The 23,483-nt window shown below is 47.3% G+C and overlaps 1 protein-coding gene across 2 annotated transcripts in view; it reads left to right on the plus strand.

The window, feature by feature from the left end:
* LOC146235064 (obg-like ATPase 1) overlaps positions 1–22,135 on the plus strand; it is a 39,805-nt gene extending 17,670 nt beyond the window's left edge. For both annotated transcript variants that reach the window (XM_084688919.1, XM_084688918.1), the window contains 7 exons: positions 907–1,082; positions 4,676–4,756; positions 5,084–5,181; positions 16,016–16,156; positions 16,750–16,846; positions 19,010–19,132; positions 21,606–22,135. In XM_084688919.1, the coding sequence (XP_084545045.1) occupies positions 907–1,082; positions 4,676–4,756; positions 5,084–5,181; positions 16,016–16,156; positions 16,750–16,846; positions 19,010–19,132; positions 21,606–21,707 (818 nt within the window). In that variant the 3' untranslated portion in view covers positions 21,708–22,135. The remainder of the gene's footprint in view (positions 1–906; positions 1,083–4,675; positions 4,757–5,083; positions 5,182–16,015; positions 16,157–16,749; positions 16,847–19,009; positions 19,133–21,605) is intronic.
* Positions 22,136–23,483: the final 1,348 nt, after the last annotated feature.

A 23,483-nucleotide genomic window follows, 5' to 3' on the forward strand; every position in this document is an offset into this window, starting at 1 on the left:
GGCCAATTGGTTAAGACAGGAGATGCCACTGCATACACTGTACGTTGCAGCAATGGAAGTTGATACTTCTTTTCTGAGGTCGCTGTACCAGATTTTAGAGTGTAAGCGTGAAGAAGACATACTAATTTGAAGTTGCCGCGTCAAATTAGGATTACCCACCACTGCACGCCAGAGATACTTAGAGTCTGGAACCAAGACAGAAGAGTTGTTTTGTTCCACTGAACAACAAAAGCCAAACATTGCTTTGGCAAGGCTCACATATTGCTCAACTGAAATTGGTTTAGACCTCAAGTTTTCAATTTAAGGAAGTGAAAGCCCACAATGGTTTAAGGAATTTACCATGACTGCAAGTCGACAAGCTGATTGGTAAACAATATAAGTGTTTTGGTTTTGAGTAAAATGGCCATATGTAATCTGTCATAGATGGTGTGACTATTGGTTGACTCCCACTGTGGCGCTTCATGTGAAAGCTTGTCTTTTTCCAATATTCTCAGTGAAAAGTCATCATTGTTGAGTCTCATTAGTCGTAGTTCAACATTGGACTCCAGAAACAATCAATGATCATTCATTGATTACGCTTTGTGTGTGTGTCTGCTGTGTGCTATGGTCCTGCTGTGTGCTATGGTCCTGCTGTGTGCTATGGTCCTGCTGTGTGCTATGGTCCTGCTGTGTCCTATGGTCCTGCTGTGTGCTATGGTCCTGCTGTGTGCTATGGTCCTGCTGTGTGCTATGGTCCTGCTGTGTGCTATGGTCCTGCTGTGTCCTATGGTCCTGCTGTGTGCTATGGTCCTGCTGTGTCCTATGGTCCTGCTGTGTGCTATGGTCCTGCTGTGTGCTATGGTCCTGCTGTGTGCTATGGTCCTGCTGTGTCCTATGGTCCTGCTGTGTCCTATGGTCCTGCTGCAGGCGCTTTTGACGACGAGGAGATCATCCACGTGGAGGGCACGGTGGACCCTGTAAGGGACATGGAGATCATCCACGAGGAGCTGAGGATGAAGGATGAGGAGATGATTGGACCCATTATTGACAAGCTGGAGAAGTCGGCCATCAGGGGTGACGAGAAGAAACTCAAACCTGAATACGTGAGTGAATGTTTCAGCATGCCCACAGCTCGCCTCACAGTACGCCACAAATAATAGCCCTCCCACACAACCGCCACAGGAAAAAAATATGTATCCACCCCTTCTCCAAAACACCTCCCTCCCTCCCTCCCCTTCCCGCCCCCTCCCTCCCCCTCCCTCCTCCTGCCTCCCTCCCTCCCTCCCTCCCTCCCTCCCTCCCTCCCTCCCTCCCTCCCTCCCTCCCTCCCTCCCTCCCTCCCTCCCTCCCTCCCTCCCTCCCTCCCTCCCTCCTCCTCCTCCCTCCTCCTACCTCCCCCTCCCGCCCCCTCCCTCCTCCTCCCTACTCCTACCTCCCCCTCCCGCCCCCTACCTCCCTCCTCCTCCCTCTGCCCCATTTCTTCTCTTTTCTGAGATTGAAAGTGATCGGGGGTCAGGGGTTTTTCTGCTGCAGGAATCATTAATAGAGAGTTACTTATTCAGCTGCTGCCCCCGGGTCACAGTGCTGGGCTAATGAAAGTGTTTCCACAAGCCTCTTTTCATCTGAAGTAATACTCAAATCACAGCACAGCTCTCTGGAGCGCTCTCGCACCCACAGCAGCTCAGGGGAAAATTGGGTGAGGCCATACAATGGATGCCCTACAGGCCTACATCGCGATATGAATACAATAAATGTTTGGAATGTGCTTTGACAGAACCTTTTGGGCTCCTCCACAGCCAGGCACGCTGAGAATAGATGGTGCGATTAGGAGGAGAATCTGAGCGCCGTGTCCCCATCAGATCAGATTGCATGTGGATCCACAACAAACACGGCCATGCTGTTAGGGTAATGAAGCCGTGTTGGAGCCGCCTGCCGGGGTTCTCTGTGCTGCGGAGACTCAGGGAGCAGCAGGAGCTCTGGTGGAGAGCTGATGGGCTGACACCATCAGCGCACAGGGCAGAGGGAGACTGACCCCGATGCAGAATGGGCCAGTAAGCGAGGTAATCTGGCCTTTCAGAGGGAGCCCGAACGCCCCAATTTCAGGCACGGCCGGCACATGCAGGCTGTGACCGCTCGTTACCCTAACGAGAGGGGCCATTTCACCTGCCTCACGGCCCCGTCCCCGGCCCCCCCAGTGTAATCCCTCTCCCTCCAGACGGAGATGCATTCAGGCCAGGCAGGTGGGCGCTGACACACATAATTGCGGACAATTTTAGGCAATGAATAAAAAATGATCTACATTACTTGTCAAAGGTTGTGTATGCCAAACGGAATCTATAGAAAGCTCCTTTTGCCCGTTGAAGAATGGTCCCCATTAAAGCCTGGTGTCGAGCTTCTGGACGAGGGGGGAAGGTTCCTCTTCCAGGCTGGGTTTGGTGTTGGAGACGTTCAGCGTCGTTTGATTCTTGGGGTGAGGGAGGAAAAGCTGGTTCCTCAGAAGATCCTTTCATATCGACGTGTCTGGTCTGATAGGACGTGTCACATCTGCTGCCTCATATAGAACCTCTTCTCAACATTATAGAAGACGAGGGGAGCAGCACGTTTATAGTGCTCCAAGTGCTATAAAATAACAAGGTAAATACCATGTAACTATTTAAATGGTAATTGCATCCTGAGATTTGGCACTTACCGAGTAATTAACAAGAACTTGGAATTAAGCACTAATTTCCGTAGTTACACCTCATTTTCCCAGAGTGCCCCATCTTTTAAAGGAGCATTTACAGTTTTATTTTTGTGTGTATGAAGGTGAAACTATATAATTCAGATGTTCATACATTCTGGTCCTCAGTACGGTACGTGACAGAAATGTTGTTCTGTTGTAAGTAGAGTGAGATATTTCAGATATCCGATTCATAACATGCTATCCAATACACGAATTTCAACTGGGCTCGTAAATGCACGTCATGATAAACAATGTGCCAACACGAGTCACACACACAGTTCGGATTTTTACGATACGATGAACAAAATCTGTTTAGTTATTATTTTTAATACGCAGCCCCACATCACATTGACCAAAGACGACATTTCTCGTCTTTGGTCGGTTGAATCCCCAAACTCACACATCTTAACAAACAATAATAAGAAGCGTGGGCCCCGAGTGTCGTCTCCCAGTGGCAGGCGGCCGTGTTTGACCCCTGGGGACCCCGTATGGCTTTTATTAACACCTGCCTGTTAGAGCAGCACTGCGCGGCAGCCCGCAAGCTGATGAGGGAATCCTGGAGCGGGTTCAGCCTGTGTCACTGGACGTTTGCTGTTTCCATTTCACAGATGATTAATCTCTCTGTGAAGACTTGGGCCGGCGCGGGGGGAGTGCACGGCGCTCTTCCTGCCCCCTCTCCCGCTGGCCGCACTCTGGCTGCCTGACTAAAAGGCCTTTAGAATTCCTGCGGAGAGAGATGTGCGGAGAGAGATGTGCGGAGAGAGACGTGCGGAGGGAGAATACAGCTGGCTGGGGGTCACTGTGTGGAGGTTTTTTCTGCCATTGTGTAATTGAAGCTCTGGCAGGCTCCTTCCCTCTGTTCTTTCAAAGGGGAGTGTGATTGTGAAGTGCTGAGAGGGTTTCGGGGAGGAAGGAGGAGGCGGGGGGCCTGTTGCTGGGGGTGGTGGGGGGGTGGGGCTGTTGCTGGGGATGGTGTGTGGGGGGGTGGGGCTGTTGCTGGGGTTGGGGGAGTTTTATATGAAGGGGGAGGTTCAGTTGACAGGAACAAAAAAAGAATGTGTTCCGCTAATTTCTGTGGGGCCGGATCAACAATAATAGGCTCAATTTCTTTATTACAAATGTTATAACTGCCTCCCACCCCTGTTCCCTCCCATCCCTGCTTCCAGATCCTGTCAGGGCCCAGCCCTGCCTGCCTGTGGTCCACCCCACAGCTGCCTTGGTAATGAACGTGGAGAGGGGAGCAGGAGAAGCCTAATGTTTTTGCCAGTAGTAACAGGGCTTAATTAGTACCTGACTGGCACACTCCCGCTTCAGCTCGAGTACACACGGCAGCGAGGCAGCGAGGCAGCGAGGCAGCGAGGCAGCGAGGCAGCGAGGCAGCGAGGCAGCGAGGCAGCGAGGCAGCGAGGCAGCGAGGCAGCGAGGCAGCGAGGCAGCGAGGCAGCGAGGCAGCGAGGCAGCGAGGCAGCGAGGCAGCGAGGCAACGAGGCAGCGAGGCTGGGAAACAGCAAAGAATTCACACATTACTAAAACCAACTTAGCTGAAAGTGACACATTTCTCTCTCTCTCTCTCTCTCTCTCTCTCTCTCTCTCTCTCTCTCTCTCTCTCTCTCTCTCTCTCTCTCTCTCTCTCTCTCTCTCTCTCTCTCTCTCTCTCTCTCTCTCTCTCTCTCTCTCTCTCTCTCTCTCGCAACTGCATCAGTGTTTGTGAAGTGAGATTCCCTCAAAGGCGTTTAGTCCTCATTTAGAAGATGGGGGGAAGGGGGGGAAGTAAGGGGAGGAGGGGGGGGGGGCCTTGTGCGTGCTGTCCCTGTCAACACCAGGCCTCTGCTCTCTGAATACGAGCATGCATTGTTCATTTTGGCATCAGGATGCCATGCATTTAGGAAATAATTACCCTGTACCATGCTGGGTTTATATTCTTTTTCATCTCCTTTAATGGCTTCTTGTTCATTCTCTTTTAATCCCAAACAGGATGTAATGTGCAAAATCAGGACCTGGGTACTGGATGAAAAGAAGCATGTCCGCTACTATCCCGATTGGAACGACAAGGAGGTAAGGCTTTCATGTTACACTCCAAAATGTACCAATGTGATTTATCCTGCTCATCTTTCATCTGGCCTGAAAGTCCAACTGCTTCTTTTTGAGCAGAAAGTCTGCTATGCAAATGACCATGTTCATGTGCACGCTGTGTATTACTTTTTAACAAACTAATGACATCTGCCCATGCTGATGGTGATCTACAGGCTTTCTAGAAGCTTCCCTGCAGAGCACAGACCAGAGCCCTCATTTGATTTGGCTTTGCTTTTTTCTCCCTGCGTGTTCCTCAAAGGTTTGTAAAGTTTGGAGCCTGAGTTATTGCCCTCTCTCTGTCTGTCACAGATTGAAGTGTTGAACAAATACTTGTTTTTGACGTCCAAGCCAATGATTTACCTCGTAAACCTCACTGAGAAAGACTACATAAGGAGGAAGAACAAATGGTAAGTCCTTAGAGATATGGGTGTAGCTAGACACATTGCGCTACTTCATTAGAGATATGGGTGGAGCTGGACACACAACGACACTTTATTGTGGTGCAGAGACGACCACGAACTCTTCCTTTTTCATGATGATATTGATCTCCCTAAACGTAGGTCTCCGTCATGTCAAACTCTTCCTTCTCCATCAATATCCTTTCTTCTATGGTTTGATGTCTGCTTTTTATGGGGTTCCAACTCACAACGTGGGAAAATGAATCTGCGTTCTCTGTGGAAGGGCTGTGATATGGAATCCGTTGTCATAAAACCATCTGACACCCTGTTCTCTCTGTGTTTACCATGCAGTTTGTTAAGACACCCTATGAAGCTTACACACACCCTCGACACTAAGACGATCACTCAGTTAAGGTGTGTGTGTGTATACAGGCATGTGTGAGGAGGAGTGTGTGTGTGTGTGTAGAGACAAACGTGCGTGTGTGTGTGTGAATCTGTGTGGTTTGTGCACATGCAGAGGTGTGCGTGTGCATGTGACCAGCCTGTCTCATGGTGTCTCTGTGAGGAGACCAGCCTGTCTCATGGTGTCTCTGTGAGGAGACCAGCCTGGGGGTGGAGACCCCGCCAGACCCCAAACTCTGCACTTCATCAAGCACTTAACAGCATGTGGTTCACATTTATCATCGAAAATGTTTCATTTCCATATGATATCAAAGCAAGGAAAAGCTTTAAATGACAAAAAAAATAAACATTCATCGACTCCAAGCCAAAGAGAAGTAATTAAAGTCATCTGGAAACGGCCAATAAATCATGTGATAGTTCTCTTTAAATATTGTGATGTCTAGAGGTTTTTTCTTCTTCAAATGTTTGGTTTTGTCTGAAGAGATCACTGTTTACAGATGTTGTGTGCTCTCGATGCAGAATATTAATACCGTTTGACATGCTTAACTGTACATTCCTACACATTTCCCATGCATTGCTAAGTGTTGGAACCACATATTTTTCCATGCGATGAAGAAATGAGAAACAAGTTATGACTTTCAATCGCAAACAGATCAGGGGAGGCCAAAATGTTTTTGTGTTTAGCGACATGTTTGACTTGTCAGCTCGAGCCGTGATGTCACTCGTCTCATTGGAAAGGGCTCATAGTTGACCCTCCTGTGGTCACCTGGGCCTGCTCCGGCCCAGCAGCTTCTGAGGTGCTCAGAGAAGCTGTGCTCTCCAGCCCTTCTGACACAGGAGGCACACCCTCCTGATTAGCAGCCTGGACATGAGATGAGTTGGGGGGCCGCAGTGAGAACAGACACAGTGAAGGGGGGGGTACTTATCTTATGTACACTACAAGCCTAGTGTCAATAACCACCGACTTGGGGATTGTCGTCGCACGCTTCCAATTGCCCCTGTAGGGTTTCATGTGTCGTTCTTTTCGTTGGCGTGAACCTGTTTTTGTTCAGTGTTTGTTTTGCCGCTCACTTGGCAGCGTGGCATTAAAAGGAAGTTGTTTACGTGTGACTGTGTGTTCTTGACACGAAGGTATGACTGTCTCTCTGACAGCAGGAGGAGGAACGTCGTAACTGGAGCACATAAATCATATGATTCATGACATGTGGAACATCAGTCATCTGCAGGAAGCTTTTTATTTGTATTTTCATGTTACCGTTTTTTTTTTTCTTCTTTCTTTCTTTCTTCTTCTTTTCTTTTTTCACTTGTGTAAAATGCAATAAATCTTGGAGTGTTTTAACCAACGGGAGCGCTACTGTGTCCTGAGGGCTCTGCGTGGAACAATGCAGACATCAAAGTGTGGATGTTTGACAAGTGATGAGTCACTTCCCTTGTCCGGAGCCGGGCTCACACCTGTACGGAGATGATTACAGGTAGATCTGGGGACCCCTAATTGTACAATAAATGCTGCTCTCAGCCCTAATGGCAGCTAGTCTGCAGACCAGACGCCAGACTGCCATTTGGCTGTCGCCCTGCTTCAGGTTTTCCCCCCCAGAACAGTTGAGATGATGATATGGTTAAGGACTATTCAAAGCAAACAGCAAGACAAATTGCAATCTCAGATTTTAATGTGGGGAGAGGAGAAAGAGAAGCAGCAAACGATGCTGCAGGTCAGTCTCCCCTCTGCTTTGTCTCTGGAGAGGACACTCAGGCTGTTTGGATGGCTCCCGCCCAGACTGGAGTTGCTTTTTTTTTTTGTTCCTCTCTATCTTTTTCTTCCCGAATCACATATTTACTTTCAGGCACTCTCGTGCGTTGTTGTTGTTGATTTGACTATCTTATTCCCACCACACATTATAGAGTGAGTGGTAAAATACGAGGCCTCAGTATTTGTCAAAAATAAAAAGACCCTCTTGGTGATAGGCACAGTGTTCCACTTGGGGGTGTTTATTTTCGAGAACATACTTATATCTCCTTTGATTGACGGCCGCATTCTTATCAGAAGGTACTTCGGTTTAGGGGGGGGGAGAAAAAGAGGCTTTGGATGAACCGCAGCCTTCCTGTTATGAGTGCACGGCATTGTAGTAACCACTACACAGACCAAGCTGACCCCATTACAAGCCCAAATAAACAGTATTAGCTTGAGCCAGCCGCCATTAACTGAGGGTTCTGAGGAGGCTCTGGGCTGTCTTTCATCGTGCGCTTCTCCACAGGAGACGGTACATAGTTTACCGTTGGACCACGTGGTCGCCGTCCCGTTCAGCACAGAGAGAGCGTGCTATGTGGATGAGAACCCGTCCACGTGCATGTTTGAAGTCTGTTTCGGAGGCGACTCCATGCTCATTTGGGATGCTGGCGTAATTGCGGTGTGGAGATCAAAGGCCTGCTGGCCCCAGTGATGTTCCAGAGGAGCCTTTACCACACGGCCTCTCTCCTCTCTGCAGCAGGGACTGCCTGCTGTTCTCCGTTCCCCTCTCCCCTCCAGCCATAAGCTGCCCCCTGCACGTCCCCGCTCGTAAAAAATGATTAAGGCCGCATTTGTCATGTGTTTATGACTGAGAGGCATTGCGTGATAGGGAATGGCATCCAGAGGAGTCTATCGAGAGGCGAAAGCCTCTTCCTCCGGCGTCAGGAGGCTGCCTGGAACACTGTCTGTGCCACATAGTCTGTGTCTGCTAGGGAGGGTCATTACTCCCCTGTTCATGATGTGGTGGGGCTCTGCAGTCTGTCTGCTGTTTGGGTGTTTTCACTTGTCGAGGCAGCGGCTGGTCATCTGAAAAAGCCTGTGGTCGCCGTCTGCTTTTTTAACCTTTCATGTTTTGATTAGGCTTGATATTATCAAGAGTTTAATTCGGTGGTGACAAAAACGGCAGTTTCGTCAATGCGACGCTCCACTTGTGGGAGCTCTGTTAGGAAGCTGTGTTGCGAGGGAGGCTCCCCTCCCTTTTAATTGTGCTTTAAAGCAAATTGGAGCCTCTCAAGTAGGTGTGTTGACCTTTTCGAGAACCGGTAAGCGTGACCTGTCGGTGAGTGTGCCGGTGCCGTGTGTGTAGAGGGAGAGAGTGTCGGAACGGCAGAGCTATGAGGTGCCTCGCAGGGTGCTGTTATTAAAGCTGTGCGTAGGTGTGTGTCTGAGTCTGGAGTGTGCGTGTCTGTGTGTGTCTGTGTGTGTGTGTGTGTGTTTGGGTGTGTTTGTGTGAATGTGTGTGTTTGTGTGCGTGTATGCGAGGGTGTGTCTGTGTGTCTGGGTGCGTGTGTCAATGCGTGTTTGTTTGTGTGTGTGTCTCCTTTCTACCTGTCTATCTGCCGTGCTGGAATATATCCTTGTTTATGGCACCCTGTCTGTAAAAGTTATGAGTGTCTCTTCACAGTCTGCGACTGTGTCTACCTCAGTGCGTTTCTGTCTGGGACTGAAGAGTGGATCAGCAGGTATGTTTCCCCTGGGTGCAGTACCCTGTCTGGCCCTGAAGGAGGAGTGTTGACAGCCACAGCCAAGATAGCCCTGCAGGGAGACAGCAAGATAAGGCCAGCATCCGCTAGCTTTGAAGTCCCTTTCAGAGGATCATTTATTCCAGGGTTTTTCGCTCTAAAATGATTCAAATTCTTATCCTCACATCATGTTGATCAGCAGTTTGTTAATTCATCTTAATTGATCCCACGTGGAAGTTGTAACTTTCTGTGTAGTCTTGCCAGGTAACTGCAGTTTCTATCATGTCAAAGCAGCACTTCAGAGCACGGCTGGGGTTTTGAGAGAGGGGACAAACAGTTTGAGCCTGGGGATTGTTACATGTAAGCAGAGGCAACAGCTCTCTTCTACGACTTCCAAAACCATCATTCCCATAAACAGAATTGAAAGTTTATTGAGTGCAAAACCACTGGCTCCAACCAAGGGAACTGCTGTCAAGGGAGTTACGTTAGCGTTTCAAAGCCATGTGGGATATATACGATCGCTAGTCTCCCTTTTACTCCGCGCACAGTCATCCACTCTACCCCTTGTGTGCAGTGGGATCTTAAGATACACTTTCCCATGGTAGGAAGACATGCAGCCTGCTGCCCACAGTCTTTCCTAATGGACCCCTTCAGCTCGCTTCGTAATGAGTGCGAACGGCGGGAGACGATGGACAGGAAAACGGAACCAGATGGCAGATGTAATAAAGCCCTGGAGGATCTGTCTCCTCGGCTGTTTGACTGGTCCTGGTCCAGGTAACAGGGGGACGCGGCCGTGGCCCCGCCAGCCACCCTGGTCACCACGTTGGGCTGGAGGTGGTGGGATGCAGGGGTCTCTGGGTGGTGTACCTGGAGGTCCCTGGGTGGTGTCCTGGGACCTCTTGTTTGATCCCTAATGAGATCCTAATAGAGTGTCACAGCCACTGTCCCACGTTATGACCAAAGCAGCCTAGCGTTTGTTCTCTGTTGATGTCGTGAGATGGAAACTTGTCCTCCCTAAACGTTCTCTCGCTGTGATAAAGATGGTGCCGCGTTCAGCTTCCCAGAGAGCGCCGTCTCATGACCAGATCTTGATCAGCGACATGATTAAAGCTCTGTTTGCCTCGTTATGTGTCCCAAAGTCAAAGCTACTCAAGATGTTTTCATCCCTTTGTGTGTGACAACCAAACGCTATAAAGCGCGCAGCGACTTCATGTGAGGCCCATCGTGACAGCAGGCTGGTGATCCTCTTCCTCTGTAGTAGAAAGCAGCTCGAGCTATGCCTCCTCAGAGTGCTTCAACAGAAGCCCAGTGAGCCCGAAAGTCTCTCTGGGAGAAAGGAGAGGCAACCTTAGGAACTCTTCCCATGCAGAGCCTTCCCTCTGATATGAAGAGCTGAAAAACATCCATGTGTTTCAAGTCTGGCTAATGATATATTTTCATAGCAACCTCGGCTGTGTTGAGTTGATTGTTTATTATCTTTGCGATAAGGTTATAACAAAATGCACATGTCGCAGCAAGGGTCCTGTAGCCTGCCAGCTCTAATGAGATAAATAAATGAATTTAGCGTCGCCACATACGGCTTCTGAAAGCTTGTTATCAGAGTGATTGTTGAACTGTTATGGATGGAAAAAGGAACAGGACAGGAACGGGGAGCTGTGATTGGCTGATGCTCCATGTGTCCTTGATTACCTACCCTCTGCTTTTGTTCTAATAAGTGACATTCTTTGTACTCCGTCGGACGGCTAGACAGTCTGACACAAGATGAGAATAAATATTGCATGTGGTAGACATTAAGCTGTCACCCCGGAACGAGGAGAGACGGAGAAATCCTCGCGGCATTCTGCTGTGCTACACTCTGCCTGCTCTTGTCACAATTGTCACATCTTGATGACTTTCTCTCTCTCTCTCTTCCTCTCTCTTCCTCTCTCTCTCTCTCTCTCTCTTCCTCTCTCTCGCTCTCTCTCTCCCCCTCCCTCCCCCTATCCAACATCTCTCTCTCTCTTTTTTTCTCTCTCCCAGTCAATGGCAGTGAATGACAGCCCTGCTGCCCCACATAGTGAATTATTTTGGGTGATGTAGTGTGTCCTCCTGGGGTTGAAGGTTTTTTTAATGTCTGAACGGTGTTGTGGTTTATTTTCCCCACCTATGGCAGCGTAAGAGAATCAGTAACGCTGGCTGCCATAATGAAGGCTCAATGCTTATTTAAAAGGTCTGACAGAAATGTCAGCATCAGGAAATCTAATCTCAAAGATGACCTTTGAGTAAACCTTGCAGGATTTTTCAGGAATAAAACCATTCATTTGACATGTACTTGTAAATGATGAAATTATAAATGTCCATTTGGTCTTACCACTTCCATAGAGAAGAATCCCAGTCGTGTTTGCTTACAGACATGGAATACACATTGGAAAGGTCTGATGTTTGAAGGTGAAGCTCAGGGAGATTACTCTTCAGACCATCCTCTAACCCTAACCTCTAACAATAAGTCCTCACACGCAGGCTCCCTGAAGCTGGAAACAGATCAGTATGAAGTGCAACTGGCCCTTCCACATGCCTTTAAAACGATTGTTTACTTTGAGCACGTGTGGATTGCTGAGGCTACTGTGTCAGTTATCCGTGTCGGTGCTGTCTACAGGACTTGAGCGCCGCCTTTGTAAACGAACCTCTTTTCAAGGATTTCTCTCGAGGCAAATAAAAGTAGGCAAGTAGTTAGCGAAAGAAAGTTGTTCAAAACGGCGGTTGTTAGCATGTCCTTGTTGTGCATGTGTGGACGAGGACGCCCTTAATTAAAACTGTTCCTATTGTGCCTGCTCTGCTCAGCTTCCCTCGCCCCCTGATTGGTTTGAAGAGTGAGAGAAGTTGACAATATTGGCTGTGATGTGAAAAGAGCTGTGTGGGGGGGGGTGTGTCTCTATGTGTGTGTTTCTGTGTGTGTGTGTGCCTCTGTGTGTGTGTGTGCCTCTGTGTGTGTGTGTGCCTCTGTGTGTGTGTGTGTGCCTCTATGTGTGTGTGTGTGTGTGCAGCAGAGACACAGACTACCTCTCCCAGGGCCTGATGTGTGTAATGCCTTCCCATCCGGCCTGGGCCGCGGGGAGCAGGGCGCGCCGGCACTCATGTCCTCACAGGAGCTCACCACTGGGAGGATGAAAAGCTTCCCACAGTGCTGCCGACTTCCCAGCCTCCGACGCCACCATGAGCTCATGCCTCTCATTCCTCTCCTCCTCCACCCGGCCAGGAAGGGGGGGGGGGAAGGAGGAGGGGGGGTGTCGGGGGGGGGGAAGGATGCCTTTGTGCTGCAGTGCCTTCAGTGTTGAAGGCTGGGGAGGGGAGGAGGGAGGGGGTAACCCTGGGGTGTATAACTTGATGAGTCGCCGCCTGGCGTGCTTGCCGGTAGCGGGAGAGGTTTTTTGCGGCAGGAAGAGTCACGTGGTGCGTGCGCGCAGGTTCAAGTGCTGGGCAGCTTTGTTTGGCTGTCGGTCTACCTGTGGGAGGGTCCGTAATGAAGTCGTGGCTCTTAGAGGATTACTCCTCAGGCCTGTCAGCATTCAATTGCATCTGAAAGGAGCCGCTCGGAGCCGGGGTGCTGTTTCCCTTTGTCCCCCCACCTTTACAGGCTTACCTGGCTAAGCAGTGATGGGAAAGCCTCTGTGCGTGTGTGTGCGTGTGTGTGTGCGTGTGTGTGTGTTTGTGTGTGTGTTTGTGTGAATGCACCATGGGCACAGGCCCAGGTCACAGGCCCAGGTAACTCACTGCACCTGTAGTTTTGGAACGCCCATCGTTTCCCCCTGCTGGGTCGTTTAAGCAGATCAAAGCTCTGACAAAGCCCAGGGAAGCCCCAGGCATGAGGAACACAGGAACCACAGCCCCTTCAGGACTCTCACACAAAACAAGACAAATAGACGAGCCACTAGGGTAGACTCCCTGTGGGAAATCTTCATTCAGGCTAACTATGTGGTGGAAGTGTCCTTTGTTTTGGATTGGTTGTCATTGATTCACCGTATATTGTGCCGTTAAATGGACTTCTATACCAATTGCTGCAGGCGTTGTAGTTTGTGAGCTTATACCAGTCTGAGAAAGGTGATGTTATATGACAACATCCTGAGTAGGCTTCACTGTTATTATTGCACACATTATAAATGCTGATATTGATAACGATACATATATTTATGAATATGCGTGTGTGTTTTTCTTTCAAATTAATTGTCATAGGAAGTGTATTCAGTGGGAAATTATGTCTGTTTTATTTTTCTACAGATTATTTTTCCTCTCTGAATTGGGAGCTTCAAAAGCAGCACAAACATGGCTTGTTCCTCAGTCTTGTTTGAGCCTTTTAGGCGGTGAATGATTAGCAGAAATAATGTCCCTGTCAACCTTAATCACATTAAAACGTGGTTAACATTTAATTTTTCCCACTTGATATGCAAAAATTTCCACTAGATTTGCAGTGAAGGCCATTGAAATTCCATTATAAAAAAGAATAAAAATTTCAGGCATCATTTGTTCGAGGACGGAGATCTAGACTAGAAAGTGCTGAATCTATCTATTAGCAGAGCTGTGAGAGATGGGTCCCACATTGACATATAATGGGACAGTGACAAGACACACACTCACACACTTACACACACATTACATTTGTCAGTCCATTCCCTCTATCATTTCTTAAAAATGTATTTGATAATTTGACATGGGTGACAGTTGGTGACACTGCTTTTACAAACTAGACAAGCATTCTCTTTTGAGATTTTTCAACAAAATGTAATACCTGTTTAAAGTGTTTATGTTTTGGGAAGCGGGTGTTATTTTCCGGTTAGGTCTGATGAGAGAAGAACAGGCAACAGACAAGCATGGAAAATTCCAGACATTCTTTTCAAATGCCTGATGGCCCAGACTGAAAAAAAACATATTCTGGACATCGAGCTACATTGTCCCACTGCAGGGCAGACAACTTCTGACCTATTAGCCCCAAATCCTGCGACACGAGGGACTGACATAGTTTGACACATTTTGAGTCATTATTTGGAAATGTATGCACAGCTGAATACATCCACTTTTTTTTTTTTTGAACAGAAGGCAGAATAGTTCTGTTTGGGCATTAACATTCACCCAACTCAATTGTCAACACTCCGAAGAGTGCAAATAATTGGAGAGGATGTAAATACAAATTGCAAAGTGGCACGACTGGACGGTCGTGAAGTTAGCACAATTGGTTTTGGCCGTCGTGTTGACATAGCATCAAAGCTCTTAATTGACAGTGCTGAGTTGGAAGAAGGGGGTGTGCCTTGTTCCTGTGGCAAGGTGTGTGTCTGGTCCTTTGGCAAGGTGTGTGTCTGCTCCTGTGTCACTCAGCACAGGAAACCAGAGACCCTGGCGCTCATTTGGCGCTCACGTTCCCCATCTCAGATACCACATTATTAAAATTGTCCCTCAGCCCTCATCCAGGAGCGTCTTTGTTACTTGGCTGGCTCGACTCAGCTCTGTCAAGACTTCACCAATTACAGTCTCAGGTACAATGGTCTATTCACCGGATCACAGCCCTTGACTGGTGTGGGGAGAGTGATTTGTGAATCATTATTCAGCCGCCTGTAGCGAACGCGATACCTGAGGAATGCAAATAACGTGCCACCGAATAGACGTCCATGCTCCTAAAAGTGACAAACTACAGCTGTTATTATCTCAGATTGGATTTTTTTCCGTCTTGGAGAGGCAGTCATCTCCTCCGCTTTCAACTTTGAGGTTTTCCACTAAATGTAATTTTTCTTCCCTCCACTCATCAGAAGTGGTGGCCAGCCATGGTGTTGGCTGTCAAATCTCAACTGTAGTTTAAGTGCATCACCGCCACAGTGTTAGCAGGATGCGAAATATTAGGCCTATGAAACAAAATAAATGGTTACGTTTACCAGAGGAAGCAAAGCCTGAAAGCGTCGGAACCACACTAAACTGCCTCTCACATTTCCGAACACACCCCGAAAAAACATGCAAGCAAACCGACAAAGTTATTTTCTAGCTGCACGATAAACAATCGTCTCTCCATTTCAATTTGGATTGATTGACTGATTGATTGAAGAGGTGATCAGAGGGTTGATAAACCAGAGACTGTGTTATCTGAGGAGCTGTGGTATTGAAGACGTGCAGCCACTCCATGGCTTTGATTTCACATGGGTTTTAAACAGGAAACTAGGATTACAGATAATAACAGGGAGCCATAGATTCAGTCCAGCCTCTGAGCTTTGTCAGACTCACTGTGTGAAAATGGTTTTGTGTGATGCTGTTCTTTGGGACCTGTCCAATCCCAGGCTGAAAGCATGCGGGGCTAATCTCATAATTGCCCGGCCCCCCCATATTGTTCTGGCAGAGAGTTACCATTAACTGTGAGGATATCTTTGTCCTGCAATGTCAGGTGTCCTGCTGTGGTGCAAGGTACTGGAAAAACTCTCAAAAAGCCTTAAAAATAGGAGAATGACAAAGACGTTTGGAAGTGGGAATTGCCACCTACTTTATATTCCCTTGCCTTGGGGGAAGGATTGGGATGGACAGTAAGCGAAAGTCCCAGCCACTCAACATGGCAGACATGATCTATTTCTCATAAGTGGATTCAGGATAAAACATTAAACACGTCATTTAAGACCAACATATTTCCAGTGCATGAATGAATTTTCAACCAGCCCTTGATAAACGAACTTAGTCGTGAGTTAGAAAACTAGTGAGGAATGAAAACTCTGCGACAAAGTGGAACAGTGTTTGAGAGGGGCGACCTTGACGGTGCAATCTCTATGAGCGACACGGTAAACAGTCACATGGCTGTGCTCATGAATATGCATATAACAGCCGATAACAAGCACCACTCTGTCAGTCAACATTTCCTCCTGTGTGTGTGTGTGTGTGTATGTGTGTGTGTGTTTGTGTGTGTGTGTCTCTTTGTACACGTTTGTGTGTGCGCGCGCGCGTGCGTGTGTGTAAAATGTGCGCGTGGCAGGTTGGTGAAGATCAAGGAATGGGTGGACAGTCACGACCCCGGGGCGCTGGTCATCCCCTTCAGTGGGGCTCTGGAGAGCCGACTGCAGGACATGAGTGAAGAGGACAGGCTGGAGTACTGCTCCCAGCACAAGACACAGAGGTTAATTAGCATGCAGTCTCCTCGCACTTTATTATCAACCGTGTCCTCCACGCACTCGTTTAATTGCATGTGCTGATGGAATAATAAATGGCAGAGTAATTACCATTATAAAGCAAGGATCCTTCTCTTTACGGAACAACTCAGTCAAAGGGGTTTCTTCTAAATTAAGTTTTTAACTGTCATCTGTCATCTGCAGGTATAATTATAACTTGGGCATTTTGGGTTTATTGTTCTCATGTGAAAACCTCTGTGGAGAAAAAGGAATTGTGACAGCAGATTTTTTTTCCTCTCTGAGAGAGAGACGTCGGGCTGAATTCTTAAAAGTGCTAAATGAGTCGGCAAGCGTGCCAATTAATCACAGGAAAATCAGGAGAGAATTGAATGTCCTATCTGAAACTAAGTGACCCATCTTAGTTATTTAATGAGTTGATATATTGGAATTAATGCGGTCTCGCCACAAAAGTGAACTTTTGCTACGAATCATATGGTCACTAAAACACCATAAAAAGCCCAGCCAGTTAAGTCTTAGTGTTTCTGTGGTGGGAATATACATGGAGTCAATTGCCATTACTCTCTCTTTTCCATTCAACCAGTGTCCTGACCAAGATCATCAAGGCTGGCTATTCATCCCTTCAGCTCGAGTACTTTTTCACAGCGGGACCTGACGAAGTCCGTGCTTGGACCGTTCGAGTAAGACCCTACCCCTAACGCACACACACACACACATTTATATACACACACACACACACCGTTCCACCCTGCTGGGGAGCGCACTGATATCACACACTTTCAACTTTGTCATGGTTGTGCTTTAGCTAGTCATTACAGGCCAAGGATAACTTCAATTACTGGTGTGCTGCTGAGCAGGAAAAGGGGGGGCCACATTGATTGAGGACGGCAACAATTGATTTTGTCCATTACGTCCATGAGAATGTTTCCATCCCGCGGCAGATCTGCCTGCCCTCCTCCTGCCTCTGGCGATAAGGAGCCTGCGCATTGTGCCTGCCTAATCTGTGTGACGGGGGTTGTCTGCGCCGAAATTGATGTGGCTTTTCATTCGACCGTTTGTGGGCCTTGCCGGGGCTCCTCCCCCTCCGTGTGTCTCAGTTTGCTGAGCCCAGCCCGCTGAGATGCCCGCTGAGAGCTGGGTGCAACTTGGGCGCAGGATTTACATCGATACAGATGTTGGCTGGGCGCACTGCTATTGTGTCAATGTTTTGGAGGGAATAAAAGGATTAAAGGCAGTTATAATAGCGTCCCTGGCATGTCAGGAGCTACATGGAGAGGCAGTGGTCTGTCTCAGAACACACGTGTGGGCTGGGTGTTTATGGCGTCATGCTAGTTTAGGAATGTGCAAAAGTTACATCCAGTTTGACATTAAAACAAGAGACCTCACATTGCATTGAGAGGAATATTATTACCAGGTCTAAAGGGATGAAGGTCTCTGTATGACTGATGCCCTCAGTGTGTTATTAAAAAGTACCGGTTTATTTCAAAGACCTTCTCACAAACAGGCTTGTCCGCCTGACATAACTGATTGCGGACAGCCTTGATTGTGCGTGAGAGGCATTTAGTCAGGTAGGCATCAGTGAGTAACTATATTAACCCAATACATCTTGCATTGTAAAAACTACAGTCTGTAACGTACTGCTCCGGAGGTGTGAGCATGCTTTATTAGGCAGCCTTGAGGTGAACATGATCCATCCTGATCTGCATGGCCCTTAACTGGGACGAGGGGGACCTCTTGTAATGCGCCATATGAAAAAAACAAAAAAAACGAAAATCACCCCCTAATCTATTTTTCTCCACCTAGACAAACCTTGATGCTGATTAATGGTAGTTAAACTTACAAGCACTCTGTCAATGGGATTGCGTAGGGATGGTAATGTATTAGAGTCATTAAATACACATCATTCTTTTGGCATGAAATATGTTGACCCCAACCTGATTATATACATAATTAAAACTGCTCAACAGTTCGTGAGCGCAGAGATGCGGAGCAGGGAGAGAGCGAGCCAGGCGACAGGCAGGAGTCCTAATGATGCTGAGCAGCCATGTCACTTATTTGGGTCATTTGTCTTTCCCCCACAGCATTATTTCAATGCATATAAATTGGGCATTTTATCACAGGCATTTTATTCTGCTGCTAAATGGGACTGAATGTACAAAGAATTTATAAACCTGTTAGAAACATTATTTTGTCCTTTTTGAATGGCCATCGGAAATGGCCAATTTCATACTTTTCTCCAAGCCGTTCCGCTGCGGTTACGGGGAGATTTAAATGCATGTCTGATCGAGGGAAATCACAATCTCTTTATTCAAAATAGTCGACTCACTGTACTAACAAGGGGAAAGGCTGCCACATTGTCGGACAACAGTTACACAGTGCACTGCATACAATTTGATCCAACACAGAATTTGAAAATGATCTAAACTTTATTTGAAAATGGTCTGGTGTGATAGAGAAGTTCAGCCCACTGCAACACTGGCTCTCTTCCTTACGACCAGGGGCCGGAGTGGCAAGCCACAATGAGGCAAGATTGCCTGGACAGAAATCAATACAACCACGGAATGGGAATCAGAAATTGCTGGTGGGCATTGATAGCAGCACTGGGCTCTTATCGGACACCAGGCTGCCCTAGCAAGCCACTGACGAGTGGAGAGCTATCCAAAAATCAGGACCGAGGCGAAAATACCCCCCCTGCTGAACACCCCCCTAGCGATACGATACTCACCCCACCTCGCTATCAAACACTGTGTCAGTGCTGTAATCCATCTTCTCCAAAACAATTCAGTTACCTTGTGTCCCCTCTCTCTCTCTCTCTCTCTCTCTCTCTTTCTTCCACCTGACAGAAAGGAACCAAGGCTCCGCAGGCGGCTGGGAAGATCCACACAGACTTTGAGAAGGGCTTCATTATGGCGGAAGTAATGAAATTCCAGGATTTTAAAGAGGAAGGCAGTGAGAACTCTGTCAAGGTGAGCGGTCAGGGTGTGGAGCGGAGATGAGGGGGACGTCTCCTGTGATCAGTGGAGCTGACAGTCACCGCACTGCTCCAGCTGCACACCACTCCTTACCTTTACCCAGGGGAAGAAATTACTGCACACCTTGCAGCGCCACACCTGACGGGCCAGCCACCTCTGGCTCTAAATACTGCCATCCTCCTCCAGCTGTGCATATCTTCATCCCAATCTGCCTTAACTGGCTGGTGGTAGGCCTGTTTCACCAGACAGCTCTCTCTCTCTGAAGAACAGCAGCTACATCTTTTACCTCTCCAGGCATTTCTAAGATCTATAGCGTCTGTTAGCTTTAGCGCTCCGCGCTGGCAAAACCCCAAGCAACTGTGGCGCTGTGACAGTGATATAAAGAGGCAGGTTAAATAAAGTGTAAAATTCTTTACATAAGGACTGTTTCACGGATGAGCAGCGCAGAAATGTGGCTTGCATATCTTCTTTTATAACTGCCAGTGTTTGTTTTGACCTTTTTACTGGGCCCTGTCTTTTACACGGGCGCGTCTCTGTCAAACATAATAACTGTATTTCATGGTGAATTTGTGAAGACAATGGCTGGGCGCTAAATACAGCAGTTGCAGAATGCTAAAAAGGCTTTTTTCGCATGTGACTGGTATGGTAATGTCTCAGGTGACAGTAAGACATTCATCAGACACAGTAAGCATTCACCTGCGCATTTAGTCTAGGCTTAGAATGAGGTAACCATTTACGACTTGCCATTTTTTCCCCAGGAAGGCTTGGGGCACGGAGCAACCTTCCAGAATGTTCCATGTCACTGTTGTAACTGTTTCCTGTCGTCCGCTCAGCGTGGCTCTGCCTGTCTGGCAGACTGTCTGCCCTGTGCTTTCTCCTCCTGTCCTGCAGCCAGACGGACAGGAGCGTGTCAGTCGTTAGCTAGCATCCTAAAAGGGGCCCTCGGTTCCGCTCCACCACTTTGTCTGAAAACGGCGCGTCACGTGTCAGTAGGGACTAGCAAGTCATTCATAGTGGCGCTACGAAGAAAGTCTTACAAACACCATTAAACTTTACCACCAGCCAATAGCTGTTGACTTTTTCATTGGCATTAAATTGGATCGGGTTCTTTCTGAGAGGCACCAAAGTAGAAGCCCATTATGTGTTTATCTGGCCATTGGAATAGGCCTATATAGATTAAACAATCAGGGGGAATGAGCCAAGTGGGAAACACAGGTTAGCTTGATCTTTACGGGGGTCTGTGAGGCCATAATCCCTCTTTAGTCCTGAGGAGGTTTGTGATCTTCCCTGGTCTGCCCTGAGAACCTGACATGCTAGATCCTGTTAATACCAAGGAGACCTCCCCCCCCCCAGACATCCACACTCTCCTGGGCAGGACAAATCCACTGGCAGCTACTCACACACTGCATTAAAATGACATTGGAGGGATTCACATTATGCTATTCAAATCAGGATGAAGAAAGAAAAAAAACCACATCAAAATATATATATTTTTTGTATTCATCTATTCAGTGTATTTAATGGCTGTGTGGTGCGTGGTCCCCTGCTCCTACTAGCCTGCCAACAGAGGGGGAAAGCGTGCTGGCCCCTGGGGAGTTGGGGACCCTATCTGGGGTTGAGATCAGAGCTGGAGGTCCTCACTGCATGCTCTCCTGCTAATCCTTTTCTGGGCCTCCTATGAACGTGAAACGTCTCTAACTACAGCATTGAGTCCAGTGCTATTTAATGCCAGTTGTGGGAATAGGGAGTGTGAATAGGGCCTGTGTATGGGGATATCGCATTATTAGTAATCATATCTGCTTAAGCCAAGCTTGCTCCTCCAGATGGCTGCTTTCAAGTGCAAATGAACCAGTTAGACGTGTCTGGTTTAATACATACTCAGGAATCACAAATAGCCATTGATTTTCTCCCCCTGTCTCCTTCTCCAAGCAGTGTTTCTGGTGGTATTGAGCGTGGATTAAATGGTCTCCTGAGCCTTTAAAGGGACATTGATTCTTCTAATTAATTGTGCGCTGTGCAGAACCAGAATGCATAAACCCGTCCATATTAGCACTTCAAGTCAATTATTTTGAGTTTGCCATAGAGGGGAACAAACACATCTAATGTACACAAAGAAATGTTGGGACTTAGTTTGTTTCTTTGAGAAGTGTGATGCTATAATGAAAGAGAGTTATTAACATTTTACTTGCACATGTGAATGGAAATTGACAGAGACAAGGGTTATCCACTCAGTGTGATTCTAAAAACCTTATGAATAAAACATGCTGTCGTGTGCGTGTGTGTGTGTGTGTGTGTGTGTGTGCGTGTGTGTGTGTGTGCGTGTGTGCGCGCGTGTGAGTGAGTGCCTGTGTTTATTTTTCAGAGAAACTGTCTGTATGGTTGAAGAACGAGCAATGTGTGAGACTCAAGTTTGTATATCTTTGAAAACCCTCATTAGTCTGGTTGATCTTTTTGTTCTTTTTTACAGGCAGCCGGAAAATACAGACAGCAGGGCAGGAACTGCGTGGTAGAGGATGGGGACATCATCTTTTTCAAATTCAACGCACCCAACCAGCCTAAGAAGAAGTGACCGACAAGCTGTCCGTTAACCAACAGACTGGACTGGGTTGCAGGAGAGCGTCTTCTCTTTGTTTCAATGAGAGAGAGCGAGGCTTCGCGTCTTGATCGCTACCTGCCCACATGTCCCAGGCTAACCCTTCCCACAGTTATATTATCCCTGTTTGTTTTGCTGTCCTGGAATATCCAGCCCTCTCCCTTCTCCGTGCCAAAGCACAGGTCTACTAAACACTGACAGCTTTGCTATTTAAGATCAGGAACAGCCCCCCTCTCCAAATTGTAAGAGCATTTGAAGAAGCGCATGACTCTCCATCAGGGGTGCCAGGCCTGACACAGCTGACAGCGAGGACAATGCCACCTGCTCCCCTTCCTCTTCCACAGATAATGCATGTTTTACAGTAGCCCAGATGTCTACACTCAATAAAACATTTGACAAAACCAGGCTGTGTGTGTTTGGGGATGTCTGTATTGACTAGTGTGCAGCATGTGGATGGTGATAGGAGCCCTGCCGGTCACTGATTAGAGTATTAAAAGACACAGGTGACAGAGGCACCGGCATAGAGGGGGCAACTATAATTGTATTTGTAAAGTGGATTTTTTTGAGGGGGTATTTTGTGGGACACTGATTATTTTGTACAAGAGAAATGGTCAGGTGAAATTATGTTTGAATTAACCTTTCCTCTCCACTGTTTTCTGCTCGCTTATTTGGTCATGTTTTTTTGAGATACTGTATTCCAGGAGATTGCTTATTAATATGTGCTTTGTTATTATGCAGAGTGCTGTTACCTGGAATCACTTACCCAGATTTGACTGAAGGCTGCTTTTGTGCCATTTATAGTTGTCTCGCACATTATTGAATTTCTAAGACAAATCCATAATCTAAACTCACCATCACACAAAAACACACAAAAAAACATTTGAACAACGTTCCTCACAAAAGTGTTCACCCTTTATGATATTCCAAATGGCGCAATAAAAGTTGCCACAATTCAGGAGCGTAGCCCGAAAGCCATTCGCAGCCAGCCTTTTGAAGTCGTGTTTTTCTGCCCTCTATACTTTGTGAGTGAGTGTTTGTGAGGCATTTATGCTGATGGAATGGTATGGCTGTGACGGCGACGCTGCAAAGTGAGATTGCACGCTCCACAGGAGTGAGAACACAGACCAGCAGATCAGCCTGCTGAATATCTTGCCTCTATTAATACCCCCCTCATCGCAGAGAACAAAATGGCCTTCTGATGGGAACGAAAAAGATTGAATAAAAATTGTCATTTTAAAGGAATGGTATTGCATGCACAAGCTGTAGAAATCATGTGTTTATGAAACAAAGGCTCTACGATAACACTACAAAGCACAGTGTTTGGCTTAGAAATCAAGTTGGATTGCTGTCTTCAAGGGGTAATGACGAATAGATGAATCAAAAATAGGATAATGCTAGTTGGGACACGATGGAATGCAGTTCACAGTCTCAAGACGTGTGTATTGTAATCTGGGAATACGGCAGCAGGTTGTAAAAGCTGTCTTGTTACTTGCTTGTCACAGCACCAGCCACTGATTAAAATCAATCAAACTAACTTCATCCAGTAGCCCCAGTGAGAACTCGCTTGGAAAGGAACTAGCTTGTAGCTATTATAGTCGTCCATGTACTTCATATTTGGTATTCTTCTACAGTTGAGGGCGTTGTAGGCTGATTGTCTAAATGAAACCATGAGGCTCCTCTAGGAGCACAGTGGGGGCATGAAGTAACTCTTCTGAGGCGAGAGTTGTGCTGGTGTTTGCCAAGCTCTAAAAT

This window comes from Hypomesus nipponensis, chromosome 23 (genome assembly GCF_054491055.1).
Source record: "Hypomesus nipponensis isolate SF chromosome 23, ASM5449105v1, whole genome shotgun sequence".
NCBI classification, from domain to species: domain Eukaryota; kingdom Metazoa; phylum Chordata; class Actinopteri; order Osmeriformes; family Osmeridae; genus Hypomesus; species Hypomesus nipponensis.